This window comes from Mastacembelus armatus, chromosome 4 (assembly GCF_900324485.2).
Source record: "Mastacembelus armatus chromosome 4, fMasArm1.2, whole genome shotgun sequence".
Taxonomy (NCBI): domain Eukaryota; kingdom Metazoa; phylum Chordata; class Actinopteri; order Synbranchiformes; family Mastacembelidae; genus Mastacembelus; species Mastacembelus armatus.
Genome location: NC_046636.1, coordinates 20,039,052 through 20,054,468, shown reverse-complemented (window position 1 = coordinate 20,054,468; position 15,417 = coordinate 20,039,052). Strand labels below are relative to the sequence as shown.

The 15,417-nt window shown below is 36.3% G+C and overlaps 1 protein-coding gene across 5 annotated transcripts in view; it reads left to right on the top strand.

The window, feature by feature from the left end:
* The first annotated feature begins 2,515 nt into the window (after positions 1–2,515).
* Positions 2,516–15,417, top strand: part of LOC113129433 (cyclin-dependent kinase-like 5) — a 31,353-nt gene continuing 18,451 nt past the window's right edge. For all 5 annotated transcript variants that reach the window (XM_026305424.1, XM_026305426.1, XM_026305423.1 and 2 more), the window contains exons 1-3: positions 2,516–2,642; positions 4,552–4,773; positions 6,752–6,786. In XM_026305424.1, coding sequence (XP_026161209.1) covers positions 4,710–4,773; positions 6,752–6,786 — 99 coding nt within the window. In that variant the 5' untranslated portion in view covers positions 2,516–2,642; positions 4,552–4,709. The remainder of the gene's footprint in view (positions 2,643–4,551; positions 4,774–6,751; positions 6,787–15,417) is intronic.

Sequence of the window (15,417 nt, the reverse complement as noted above, 5' to 3'; positions counted from 1 at the left end):
AAGTAAATTAGAGAAGAAAAAACAACCTAGATCAAAATACGGTCAATTTCGGTAAAGATTAATGATGATTAATGATTAATGACACTTATGGTGGGTCGTCACCAAGGGAATTTATTGCGTCAATGTGTTAGCCAAAGGCCCGAGCATGACTCACATTCATTGTCCCATGTCAGTTTCTAAACTCGTGTGTTTTCCCCACCCACAATTTTCCTACTCTCGATTATTCTAAGTCTCAAACACATGTCGTTGCTCCCAACATTCAAATAGATTCCCGCACACATGTAAACTAACATACACTCAGTAGCTCCTGGCTACAATGGAAGACAACAGGGCACTGAATTTATTTTAAAACTATTATAGTGTCTTTTGTGACTTCAGCCAGACTAAGAAAAATTTGCATCTTTTTACATTTACTCAAGAAGATAGGATAAAGTAGGGTAAAGGCCTCTTGTACTCCATTTAAAATATTGTAGCCTACTTTACCTCACTCTATCCATTTTACTTCATATTTTTGCTTCACTATGTTATAGGACATAGTTGTTACTTAATAAACAAAGACATACAAAAGATATGATCATCCTCGTTGATTAGTATGCAAACGCAGCTGGGGAAGTAGTAAAAATAGTTCTATCTCAACCAATCACAAAAGTAAAATGCTACTGAGGCATTAACAAATCTGCAATACTAATTAAATTATTACTGAGTATATGAAAAGCCTATATTTACACTTATAGGAGTCATTTTTCTTTTGGCTATTTATTCTGATGATATGTATACGTCTAACTAAAGTGTGTGCTCTTAAAGTCACATTTTCTGTGAAGTACTTCTACTACAGTTTTTGACATTTAGAATTGCTATTTCTGCTGAAATAAATGAAAATGCCTTCTCTGCCAATACTGAGGTCGTGGTTGTTCATTTTCACTGGCTCTGCATTTTCCTTTGTTTCTTCTCCAATAGATTAGAAAAAATCTGAAGCCAGCCACTGTCTAGTAGTTTTCCGTTCACAACTAAAGTCACACAGGACTAAATCATATTTACATATATATATATATATATATATATATATATATCTTGTATAAATAATAGTAATATAGTCATTTGTCATTATATTTTTATTATAATTGAGAATTACCTACCTGGCAAAATATGACATATTCTTAAAATGTACAACACCGATTATAGTCATTTAGTTTGTAAATCCAACATGTGCCATAAAACCAAAATTCTTTTTGACTTTAACACCTTTTCTGCTTCACAAATGCCACCTCATTTTTGGTTTATTAAAAAGCCTTCCATTGCGCAGTGTAAAACATTTTACAAGTATGAACATCAAAATCTTCATCATTGGTTGTTACTGTTGAGTATTTACTTTTTATTTTATGCTGACAGACTAATGGGTTTTAGGGCTACAACAACTACATTGGGATAGTTCACTTCATTAAGGATCATGCTAACAGACAGATTATGTGTGATAGCTGTGCTGTGCTTCTGTTATGATTATGATTATATTGATATGTTCATGATAATGATTATGACTGCAGTTAAGACTGTTTTGGCTACTGGAAGGTTCAATTAACAACACATGCTTGACGTCCTAATAAATGAAGATGTAATTAACCAAGTACAGAAAAAAGCTCTTGTAAATTTTAACACATTACATATGGGATTTGGAAATGAATAAAGTTATCTTCTCTGATTATGTAATTAAACAAAACAGAGCTCAGTAAGTCCTGATCACTGAGTAAAGTCTGTAGAACGAAGCTAGTTAGGCTCCTGGATCACAATTTAAATTATTAATGGATTTTTTTGACCTGAACTTTTCATGTTAATTTATTTTTAAATCACAGTTAATTAAAGAGATCTTCCTCCTTTGCCATCATAACCGAATCATTTAATTCAGCACTTCAGAATAATTGTAATGGATGAAGAGGTTTTGGTTTCCGGTTCATCCTGTGGGTGGCAGCATGGTTTCATATGATTACACAAGCATGGAAAAAGTTATGTACACCCTACTTTTGAATGTCAAAACAAAAATGTCTGATACGGTCTGTTTGATTGGGGGTCATAACAGCTCATTATTATTTATGTGGGCTGTGATCACAATTCAAATTCATTACCTAAATAAAATACATTTGTGCATCACTATGTGCGGGTTTATCATACGTCATATGATGTGTTTATCAGATGAAATTTGTTTTTGTCAAGGTTGTTCTAAATATAATATAGTAGTTTTTTTCACTTTTTATAGATTGTGTTGCTTAATAAGATCCTATACGTAATTGGTGTGGTTTTGAGATAAATTATGTTATCATACTGAAAGCAGGGTGTGATCTTGTGAATTATGTAATTGAGAAATTAGAACAATAATATCCCACCTCATACGAAACACCCTCAGACCGCAACACAGTTATCGCCATTCTGCTCTCTGATTGGTCCAAAAGAAGGGGGCGTTCGAAGGAGCAAGTGTTTTAAGCTTTTTCATTGGTTGCCGCCCCGCCACTCAAACTGTTGCCTGGTGATATGCTTGCAGCTTGTCAACCGCACGATCCAGTTACTGTAGCTGCCTGCTGCAATGAAAATATCTTCGTTGGTGGGTGGATATATGGGCCCAGCTCCATCATTTTTTCCCCAACACTGACTGAGTAAGTACTTTATTTTGTCATTACGTAGATAATAGTTGTCAGCTTTACGTATAACACAAATATGTTCAGGGCACGCTCGTGAGAAAAGCAACGTTACCAAGACTGAGGTTTGTTTTGCAGCTAATTTGCGGTGTTGTATGTTTTGGGAATCAGGGAAAGCACCAATGAAAGATAACTGGTTTAATTATAACGCTGCTAAGACGCAGTCCTGGATAGGAAGCTGGTAATGTGAGGCATAGGTTAAAGTGTAGCCATAGGTTTGACTTGTTGGATTTGTTGCTGTTCTGCATTAAAAATGTGGGAGCTACATTCAATCTGTGGGCAGTGGTAGCACACACATACACACACACACACACACATACACACACACTTGAATGCAGAGTACAGGCAGGCTACAGCCCCTGTTATAAACAATGATTTCACGGCAACATTTGGTTGAGGTATTTTCTGCAGTTTATGGTGTGAGGGAATCGAAACATGAATAAAGATGACATGTGTATGACAAATATTTATACATACAGCAATTATTTTGACATTTTTTAAAATCTACGTGCTAGATCTTAATATAAAATATAAGTCAATACTGGTTGTTGTTCCAGTTTAGTGTTGTTGCAAAGAAAAACGTGTAGTCAAATAATCTCAAATGGCAGTGACATTGCCAGCTGGATGTTTTGTTTTTAAGAAACTCAAATTTAAATGACTATACACCCAATTCAGGTAGAGATAACAGTGCATTGATCATATGAGTAGGTTTAAGGATGCTGCATTTTGAATTCCACAGACGTGGTCCATTACCACGCATGAGTCACTCTGTTGATAATATATGATCCACAGCAATGCCCAGTGCATTCTTGATCATATTTGTCTTCTAGGTCTGGGCCTGCAGAGTAGTTGGATAAAATCTGCTTTGGAAAATGTTAGGCTGCATGCCATCCGCATGTAGGTTATGAAATGAGAAGAAGGAAATACATTTGCACATGCTGTCACATTTTTTTTTTTAAAAAAACAAACATTTTCTTGGTATAGATCAATGTCTAAGTTTAGTCTCCTACCTTCTCCTTCAGTTGCTCTCAATATACCTGTGTTGATGTTGCGCAGCTGAGTAAGATAAGGGAATAAAAACCACACAGTGATGTTTAGTGTACTGGGAAACAAGGTTATTTTGGTGCCAAGGTTTTGCATACTGATGAGCAGCTCCTGTGCCCACAGCACTGTAGGAGACTGGGAGTTTGAGTAGGCTACGCAAGTCCTGGAGATTTCCAGCAAAGAGAAATGAAATTGAGAAAGTAGTGTCTGGAGTCGTATCTGATTTGGTAAGACAGTGTGGATACAGGGGAGATCCTACCACATTATGAAATTGTGTGATGTAGTTTTGCTCTCCTGCAAATGTGGAAATAAAAAAACAAAAATAAAAACTTTATAGCATTAATAATGCTTTCATTTCTTATTATTGTAATTAAGTTATAGTAAACTTTATATGTATAAAGTGTGAATATGACTACTCACTAATGACTTCATTTTTAAAGGCAGCACTCCACTGACTCCACATAAAGGACAGCTAACTCATTATCTACTCACCCTGTGAAAATAGTTGTGTAATGTCATCTGTGGCTCTGAAGGCGCCTTTTAAAGTATAAGAAAATAACCCAGATGATGTCAACATGGCTATCTTATTCAGTTGGGCTTAAAATATTAACACAGAAAGAGATAGGAACAGGGGATATATCACAGATGCTGTCAAGTTGCATCATAGGAATTGATGCTTTACTCATGATAGGGCTAAAGTCACTGCACTTTTTTGTGATCACAAACATGAAGGCATTTCACATGTTGTATTTGCAGTTTGACTGCAGTTGAGGGTATGCAAGGAGCATATTGTATATATTTTAACGCAAGGTTGTTTCTGCAGGTGCAGCTGAGCCACAGACGAAGGCATGTGGTGGATGTTATGGCTTATAGCCAGTGTACGCCTCCTGGGAGCCAACAGCTGGCTGCCTCACGCCATCCTGTAGCCGGGGCCCTCATACCTGAGCTCCGTGCACCTCACGCAATATATCTTTCGACTTCATGAAGATCCCTGACATCGGTGATGTAATGAATAAATTTGAAGTCCTTGGGATTGTGGGTGAAGGTGAGAGTGCGTGTTTACATAAAATATATGTCTGCAACATTGTGTACTAGTTCAGCGTAGTCTTCACCAACAGTTTTGATGTGAGTTAGATTTGTTGTAGGACATCTTTGTGAGAAATAATTTGATTGTTTTTATCCAATTTGCCTGTGGAACACAGCTGTTAAAAGCCTGATCTATTGTTCCTGACTGCAACTCAGTAAAGTCAAGATTTTTTTGAAATAATTATTCATTAGGAAGAATTTTAATTTGAAAAAATGTAAAGATAGATACTGTGACCTGTGTTCATATACAGTATTTGTCTTGTTATGATAGAAAGTGCTGGTTGGGACAGGGTGATTTAATTTGTGATTTGTTGAATTCTCTCAAAATGCTTCTCATAGCTTTCTATTTTTCTTGTGCCACTTGGTTGATATAAACTGGCAGAGGCCCTAAGGTGAGGCCACCCACTTGTCCTAGTTTTATACCCACATCCTGGAAGTTTTATGTGTCACGAGAAGACACAGGGAAACTTTGAGCTGAATTTTGAAAGCCAGGTGTCCGTCCAACAGTGTGACGGCACTTTTTAGTACCAGATTAAACTGCAAAGTTTTTTTAGTCCACTTCTACTTAATGCTTTTGCACTCATGGCACAGTGCGCTCCATTTGTTCCAGCATCATAGATTTTTTTCTGAGTGGTCTTGAGGTCAGTCAATTTTGTTAATGATTTAGGACTGAGTGCTACATGTCAAAAATGCACAGAATCTTATGTAATTATCTCCACTTCCTTATCTATCTGGATGAGACTAAAACAAGAGGCATAATTCTAGCGGTTTTGCCTCTTTTGGCACATAATCTACAAGTGGTGGTATTTTTGTTTTATGTTAGCTTATCATCTTGTACTGAAGTAACAGATTTTTTTGCAAGGACAGATTTTGCTGTGATTGTTCTCCAATATTTGAGAGTCAGCTTGTGAACAGCAACCACTTTTAATGTAAAAGGTTGTATTGAATTTGCATTGAGCTTTTTCCATTGTATCTATGTTTTCTAGTTTTTTTCTATTTTGTTATCTCACAAATATGCTTTTCTAGCAAATTTTCTGGGTTCCATTAACAACAATGAATGTTCAAAGAATTCACCAAGAAATGACTGAGAAAAGAAATTGTTATTGTTATTGTTATTATTTGCCTCAGGTAGGTTCTAAGTGTCTTTAGGTTTATTTTCATGCTTTTTAGACAATGAAGACCAGTGTTTACCTAGAATGTAGAAAATTAATTTACACATGGTATTATAAAGACATTGGCAGTATTATGAAGTAACATATAATTTTCCAACCAAACAAAAACAATTTTAAGTCTTTAAGATATCCGACATGTAGAAAATTATATCAGAGCAAACTCTTGAAGAGAGCACAGGACTTCTTGTAGCATTGATGTGCTACAAGAGCAGTTTGTCATATGTCTGCTCAGTCCAAGAATTCCTCTTGAACCCTCGGGGGATGTGTGTGTGACTGCCAGGGTCGATAACATCAGAACTACAGTAGCTTGCCAACACTTGTGTCCTACTTTCTCAGCCACCTGTCCTTTAATAGAGAAGAATGTTTTTCCTTAATTCATTTGAGCATATGAGAATCATTTAAAAAACGATTTTCAACCCCTTTCACTTTGTTGCGGCAATAAGCTTGGCTCAGTAGTTTCTAAATTTGTTAGTACTTGTTTGCATTATTGGCCATTTCAGTGGCAGAATGAGAAACTTTCTAAATTAAGGTAGTGTTTGCTTATTTATGACCACAGATCATGTTGGCATGTTAATCCCAAACTGGCACTTTTTTGAGCTGTCATTTGATATTTTTCATGGTGATCTGCTTGTAAGTGAAGTAGTTCTACTTGAAATGCGAAAGTAGTGCCTGGAATACATGAATACTCATGTATCTTCATGAATATTCATGAAAAGATTAGCTGGGGTAAATCTCAGTTAATCATGCTGTGTGTTTCGTTTTTAGGTGCCTATGGTGTAGTTTTGAAGTGCAGACACAAGGTAAGATCTTGTAAATTTTGACATAATCACCTCACCCACTTGTCTCACTTATCAGTTGTTTTACAGATCTTTTCCTGTTATATGACATGTTTGATGTAATGACTTTCCTTCATGAAAACACAGTGTTATATCAGGAAGTCAACAGAAGCTTTAAAGGATATGTTTAGTTATTTCCTTACTACCAAGAATAAAATGGCACTGACATTTTCTTTTGTTATAATGAACTTGGACACTGTATATTATTTTAAGCCGAGCTCAAAAGTTCCAACTTTGTGTTCATCTGCAGCTGAGAATAGTCCCTTAGGCATGTACTATTTACTACTGTTAACATTTGCTAAAAACTAGCAGTGCTATTGTAGTAAATAATTTTATTTCATTTTGTTATTTAAAAAAATGACACAGACAGGCAGGGGAAGTCTGAGTCAGGCACTTTGTTGGTTTTGTTTTTTTAAGGGATTTGTTGACAGTAACAAATACATAGACTATCACCAGCCTGATCCTTTTATTTAAAGATGGACATTGGACTTTGTGTTTACCTTAAAAAAAAGATCTAGTTGACATTAGGTTTATGCTTGTTGGAGGTTAAGAAAGACTCAGAGAACACTGGATGGTCTTCATGCTCATGGTCACTCCACTTTAATTTACTGCAGTAGTCCCTTGCCTTGGAATTACTGTGATGGCTTAAATTATATATATCTACTACCAGATAATTGGTTAAAATGTAGTTGCCTCTGCTTGGGTTTGTCAAAGAGAAAGATCAGCTTTGAACAGTCCACTTCATTAGCTTTAATTCACATGAAAGCTGCTCAAATACATTATCTTGAAGTAGTTAAAACTCCCACCCAGAAAAGGCAAAATAAATAAATAAATAAATCAGCAGGTCTGTGAAAAGTAAACAACCCACACTGCATTAATAGCCTTGTCATCTCAATCCATTTAAGGAAGAGGTTGTGCCAGGAATTGACAGCAATCCAGAATGAATAAGAGACTAACTACCTCCTACTTACATAGATGTACAGAAAACAGACATGACACTTTCTGAGCCTTCCTAATCAAAATCCTTGATGTTTTACGTGTTCTGCAATAGTCTTCCTTATGTCTCATTACTGTGTTTGTTACAGCGATGACCTTACTCGGCGAATCGATTAGCCAGGATTCTAATTCCAGTAAGTTAGATTAAATGTGAGAGTTGTCAAAGACAACAACACCACGTCTTGATTTTGTGAGGAAAAAGATTAAAACCAAAACCTTAGACTATAATTACTGGGCTTTATTATTCAGACTGATTGATCCCAGCACTAGGCAGGTGCAAATGCCAGTTTTATACACTAGAACAGTACAGCTCATTTAGGTCCTCAAAACAGATGGAGGCTGATACTTTGTCTTTAACACTCTCTTTACTGTCACTACAATCGCAGTATTCAAAATCAGTTGAGGAAATTATGACTTTTCTATTATTTTTTTACTGACACTTATTCAGTGCTTGAAACATTTATGAGAACAGTTAAATTAAAACCCCTGTGATGTGTCAGCTGGGATGATATTATTGGCCAATATTACTTTATCACCTGTACTGGCATTGACCCAGTGGAACAGCTTGTAGCTAAAAAGCTATATATTTCCAACAGGAAGAGGAGGAGAACTAAAACCAAAAGGAAAGTGAATAGTGAGCTTAGACAACTGTTTTAGTCACTCTTGATGCTGTCCCTACTTTCATTCTGAAGGATCTATGGCCTATTGTTGGTCGATGTATTCATCACATCTTAAAGGTTCAGTGTGTAATATTTATAGTGTTCATAAATATGTTGTTGTTAGCGTGTAATCAGTAGAAAATACCAACTGTTGCATTTTCTTAATCTTAGAATGAGCCTTTTAAATCTACTTAGGAAGCAGGTCTCCTTTCATGGAGGCAGCCATTGTGGTGCCACCATGTTTCTACAGTAACCCAGAACAGACAAACCAGCCAGTAGCTCTAGACAGGGAATCACGTATTGTTGCAAAGATGATGGTCACTGTACACTCACTTGTGACTGGAAATGGTGGGGAGGGTGTGAGGGGTGTTCAGAAGGGGTACTCAGAAGAAATTGCATTCTGCAATATTAGCAATAAATGTATGCTAAATTTTTAATATTTTACACATTACACCTTTAAGTCTCATTCTGCACTGACATTTTCCCCTTTGCTAAAAAAAAGCCATTATTGTCTCTCTCCTTTAAAATCACACCTTGATCATAATTTCATGTCTAATTATAGGTCGTTCACTCATTTGCCCTTTTTTTTAAACTGCTGGAGAAAGTAGTTTTCACTAAGCTTTCTGTTCATTTTTCCCAGGATAATCTTTCTGAAAATAACAGCTTTAGTTAAAGGTACTATGACTTATTAATCAATTTGGATAACGATTGCACCTCACTCCTGCTTGTCTTTGAAATAAGTGCAGCATTTGGAACCATCAACTTTCAGATTCCTCTCAAACAACTAAATAGTTTTTTTTTTGTTAGCACCTTGCCAGAGTGCTTCATGTCTTTTTTGTCTGACTGACCTTTCAGGGTTCATTTTAGCAACTTTTTCTTCCTTTGTGCTTAATCCTTATGGCGTCCCACAGGGTTTGGTCATTGAGTGCTTCTGACTACTCTTTGTTTGTCTCTGATTGGTAGTATTATTAGACAGTATAACATTATCACTTTTATGCTGATGACATCTAGCTTTACATACCTCTTAAGCTCCAAGATCACTCTAAGTTATGTGTCCTTTGGGATTGCCTCACAGCGATCCAACAGCGGATGTTTCATAAGTTTTTATGCTTAAATACTAAAAAGACAGACCTTCTCGCAAGTATTCTCATCCTCCCTATCTTCATGCTGACCCTGGCATCTTTACACTGACTGTCAATTTATTTCAGAGCTGACTTCAAAGTCCTGATGTTGACATATAAAATACTGGACTGTTACTGGAATACTATTTCACTTTTCTGCTGAAACCTTTTCTCCTCCTTCGATCACTCACTCACAACACACAACTCCAAGATATCCCACATGTTTAAGAAATCAGCTGGTCAACATGCGTTTTTTGTCATGCTCTGCTCCCTTCGGTTAACATGGTTCTTATTATCACTTATTACTTATTGTTATTCTATGTAGGACTGTTTTTATCTGTCTTTCATGAGTTTTAATTGTTTTTATTTTGTGTTCTTTGTACAGTGTGTTGAGACCTTTTGGTCTGCAGCGTTAAAGTCAATGGAGTGCAGTCGATGCCAACAAATCAGTTAAAAATCTGACATTTCTAGACATTATTTGTCTTTTTAAAAAATTGATCATTTTTTTCACATATAAATAAAAAATAACACATGTCGAACATTTGGTAACGATCTCTAGGACTTGTATGTATTGGAAATACAGTTAATAATATATGCAGTTGTGTTAAAATATCTGTTGGTAACTTCATTGCTTGATGTGTGAAAGCACAGCAGGATGAATTCTCTGGCTGAAGATCAATATGGACCAGTGCCACCTGGAAAATATTGTATTGTTAGTGTGAATGAAGCAGCATGTTTTTTTCAAGGCTAACTCACAGATCTATGCTGCATAATTATGTGTGTGCACACAGATGTGGGCACATGGTCAAACACACACTTCATGCAGACACACAAGCGTGGACACTTAGAAAGCAGAATAACACATAAGCTTACAAAGGGTTAGATGATACTGTGACTGTGAGGATGGAAGTGTGCTGGCCAGAGAAAATGGCTGCTGAGTCGCAGCTGCTTCTGCTTACAGTACATACTTATTTCACCAGTGGCACACCCCTTGAATTTGGTTTATACAATGCATGTATTTAACAGCAATAATTAGATCCAAGACAGATCCGGGGCCAGATATAGAAGGGATGGAAACAGACAAGCAAGCAGTCACTATGCACAATTTCTATAAATCCATTTAATTGCTGGTTGATTGTAGACTGCATACCCTTTAATGGGGTTTGCCTCATGTACCCAACATACAACATCTAAAGAGAGCAAATTTTATGAGAGATTTTTTAAAGAGAGACTATCCAGACTGATACTGCTTTCTCCGCTGGGTTGAGCACAATGTGAGAAGCTTATGCGTTGTAGTTCTGACTCATTCTTTATTCATTTTTGTCCATCTAAATGGAAAAGAACATGTTTGGGTTCACAATTTTTTTTATTTGCCCCTCTCTTATGGGAGCACAATGTTTTTATTCTGGTGTAATGGCAAGAAATGGGGGGAATACCAGATCCAAGCAGTTTCAAGGAACCTGTATCTACATATCCATATTTTGCCAACTGAACAGCAAGGATGCTCCAGGTCTTTTTCTCTTAACTGTTGACGTTTGATAAAGCTCTATGGATTATGCTAATTTGTTGTAAGCTAATTAAGAGGCTTATGCTGTATTTACAGACGTTTGCCCTGCGTTACAACAACGTCAGAGGCTGCATTGGTGGGGACATGTTGTTTCAAGTGCCTGTAAGACTATGAAGTCTGATGTGATTGGCCACTGTGCTACATTGTTACAGAAAAATATAAATCAGATTGTTTTTGTTTTGGGTCAAATTATATGTAGAGATAAAAAAAAATAAGACAAAAGAAAACAAATTGAGGATCTAAAAAACTTTAAACTTTAATTAGTACCGCACCATGTCAAATGATGAAATACTGTATGATTCTTCAATAGAGGGACAAAATTAGTCATCTGAAGGTTTTAATTGTATGAGATTTAATGTTTGTTATCGAATTTTAATGGTTTTTTGCCCTCTTCAGACAGGCTTGCTTTCTGCCCATATGGGAGAACCACACAGTGTTTTCAGGTTTTCTCTCATTAATCCAGTCTGAGAGTAGAATGACATTCAATAATGCAGATCACAAGTACCTGAGTAATGAATGTGTTTGTGTCTTTATATTGCCTGTTCAGCTGTGTGGTGTTCAGTTACCACTGCCTGATGAAGATTGCTGTTCAAAATTTAGCTTTATTACATTTTCTCAATTTGCAGGTCTTTAGTTTGGCTTTTGCCTCAAGTTTGCAGTAACACATCCTATTTTTTAATCTGTTTTTGACTCAAGTTTAATAAACAATATAATATGATATGACTAAATTTTTTTCTTCCTTAGCAGTTGTTATTGTCAAAAAGTAAATAAACTGCAACCATAGAGCTCACAGTGTTGCTTTTTTCAGTTAAGAAAATCCAAAATGAGAATATTGAAATAAAATCATATACTTAAAAAAGTTTGTTTTTGGTTTTTAATGGTATATCAAGAGCTGTGTTCTTTTAGACAAAAGGTGTGAGAAAAAAAATCTGAAACATTTTAAGAGCATCTCAGTGTGAACCAAAAGACATTTCTCTACATTTCAGAAATATGAGAACTTGATCAATTCTCTTACTTTAACATCAGTTATATAGGCAAAAATAATATCTTTGTTAGAATTTTCCTTTCCTCAAAATTGTAAACTTGGTAATACATAATGTTGCTTTTTTAATTCACTGTTCTTGTGAAACTGAGAATATGAGTTCTGAGAGTGGGAACCACCCTTTTTGTTTGGTTTAGTTTTACCTGAAGTTCACTGACACGTTTTAAGGCATGTTTGCTCAGTGTTGATTACATGGCAGGCGCCCTCTCAGTTGACCCAACAAATAACTGCCGAACTAAGGTTTTTAATATGCGTTGTCAGAGTTAAAGAAAACAAATGGTTATTACATAAAGTATTACTGTATGTAAGCCTTTTTTGTGTAGTACTTCATGAGACTAGGTTGTGGTTGTGTTACAGAGCTGACAAAAATGTATGTAACCAGAAATCCTGATGACTTGTTTATCATTAGTTTCATTAGCAGAAGGTTGTTCTAAAGACCTCTTGATTTACAAATGAAACACTTTTTTAAGTTCAAACTTAGCTCGGAAGCAAGTCAAATACAAAGGCTTCTGTCTAGCAGCTTATTGAAATCATAGAAAAGGCTTGTGCATGGCCATTGAACTTTCTTTAGCAAGTGGCAGTATGTGAAATGTAAAAGTGCGAGGGTAAACATAGCTGTGGTGAGTATTTATTTAAGCGTGGAACACCTCTTAGGAATGCACGCTACACACAGCGGCACCCTGAATGTGCTTATCATCCAATGAACTGGTTTCCCCAGCAGCTCTGTCTACAGAGTGGTAAAACATTCACAGTGCTGCTCAGATTGTCATAGTGTTTAGAATATAGTCACATCGAATTGCATTTGTTATATTTCTCATTAATTGTAGAACATTTATAGAACAAAACTTCTTTATAAAAATCTGTGGCCAGCTGTGACAGCATTTTTAGTAGTTACTAATTTAGTAGTTTGTCGCAAGTAACAAAGGGAAAGTTTTTGCCTAACAAAACCCATGTTTGACTGTGGTGTGTGCAGACTGCTACACAAAAACAGAGGTTGCAGAGCAGGAGTATTTGAGAAGTTATCTATTTCTATAAAAATCAGAAAAGATGGATGCTTCCCACATCGAAATAAAATTCAAGTACAGCCTGCACATTAGCATCGCTTTTGGAAAATACACGCCTGCCATTTTTGTATTTGTTGATGCTCTGTGGCTCGTTACCTCCTTACCTAATTGCCTGTTTGGCATACTGCACATATAAAAATAAGATCCCATTACAGTGTTGACAGAATGCAGCTGAGAAAGCACAGAAACAGCAGGTGTAAATGCAATGCATCCAGAAAACATACACACATTCATATTGCATTTTATAACAGCTTACATGATTTTCTTTAATATTCAGAGCAGAATTTCAAAGACACACAACACTGTCAAGATCACATAAGGTAATGCAACATGTAGGCATATATGAAAATGCTTTCTACCTACACAGAAATATTTGGAAATTATGTGGAGTTAGGATGTTGATGTTATGCATTTATATAAACTGTATAGATTATATTTCTGCAAACATAATTATTGTTGTTGTTGAGTTTTAACAATAACTGATAATAACTGATAATGATAATGACTGATATAATGTATGTGTTTTTTAGGGTAGGATTCAGCACTTCATATGTAACCATAGCATTTCATCTTTAAAGCTAAGAATTTGGCAAGTTAAGCTTTGTGCACAATTAAACAATGCCATCATACACTTACTGTAATACTGGCTATAAGTTATACTGACTGAAACTGAAGGATGAGTGTCACTCGACATAATGGTCCATGAAAACCTGAAGTTAAATGTAAACAAGCAATTTTGTGAGTTCAGAGCAACACAGCAGGTGTTTCTACTGAGCAGTGAGAAGCATCACGTGATCACGTGAGTCATCCTATTATTAGCAAGAGAGCAAGAATATATGTGGCATATGCCAAAAAGAGTCTACAGGCACAAAGCCTGCTTCTTATGGTGAAAGGTCCTGGCATGGGGCTCTATTTTCCTGGCATAGTTCAGGTTCACTGAAGCCCTGGGGGCCAAAAACAGATGCCAGCACAGAGCCATCCTGTGTGAACATGTTGAGCCAATGGTGAACCAGTATGTAGGCTATCTAGTTCATGGTGTTTTATAGAAGGATACAACCAATGTGAAAAATATCATAGCCTGTTGATACACCAACCATCATGGTATTGGTGTTTTACAGTAATTTGTTAAAAATATCCAGAAACAATAATCTTTTTACACTTTCTTCTCGAGGTGTGTTGCGCTCAGCCTTAAGCACATGATTTATGTGCCAGATAACATGGTACTGCGGTTGCCTCTGCTGTAGTCAAGTTGATAAATTGTGCATATGTATAAAACTTTAATCAAAATTGTACCACATCTGGGTTACATCTTTCTCTTCTCTGTCTTTTATTGAAGCATAAATTAGTCATTTTCTGGTTTTTACCAGACTGTTGGGAGCAGTAATATCCTGGGGTTTGCCTGGTAACTAGTCTTTTTGCCTGGCCCATCTAACTCTGCACTGCACTAATTAGCAAGGTCACAGCAGGTGTTTCCCCTCAGCAATCAGAGGGAAACCACCTATGATGTCATTAATTAAGGTGTGGCTATATATGCATTATGGTGTGCTCGCAGTCATGTAGTGCTTTTCCTAACTGTGCTGTGTGAGTCACAGATAATTTATCACGGTGGCCCTTTGGGAGAGGGACTGTTTAAACAAGGCACTAAACAACCTCATTAGTATTAATGGAGAACAAGCTTCACTATTCATTTAGCTAACATTAGCTTCAACATCTGACACACTTTCTAATAGCCTAGCTAGCACCAAGCTTTGCCTTTAATGTCCAGTTACTGACACGTCCTCTGACTGACACAGCTGAGTCTGGGGATGGTTGCTATGAGAATAGTTTGATGCCTGACAGGAGTTCAACTCAGTTTGGAGTTCAACACTAAACATGGTGCACAAACAGCAGCTTAAGACACTGGATCAAATGAAAATGCTTTAACATGTTTTTTCTGGTGCAATAAAGAAAGCATTACTAGAGTGAATTTGTTCATAACATGCACATTTTGCACAGTAATAATATGTGTGAGAAGTTCATAGGCCAATGCAATTGGTAACCTACCTACTTGTAAATTTGAAAGATTGATCAAAAACAACTGAGTTATTAACAGCAATGAATGGTCTTGTTTTGTAATGTGTACAATAGTTATGTGTTGTTCTGTAAT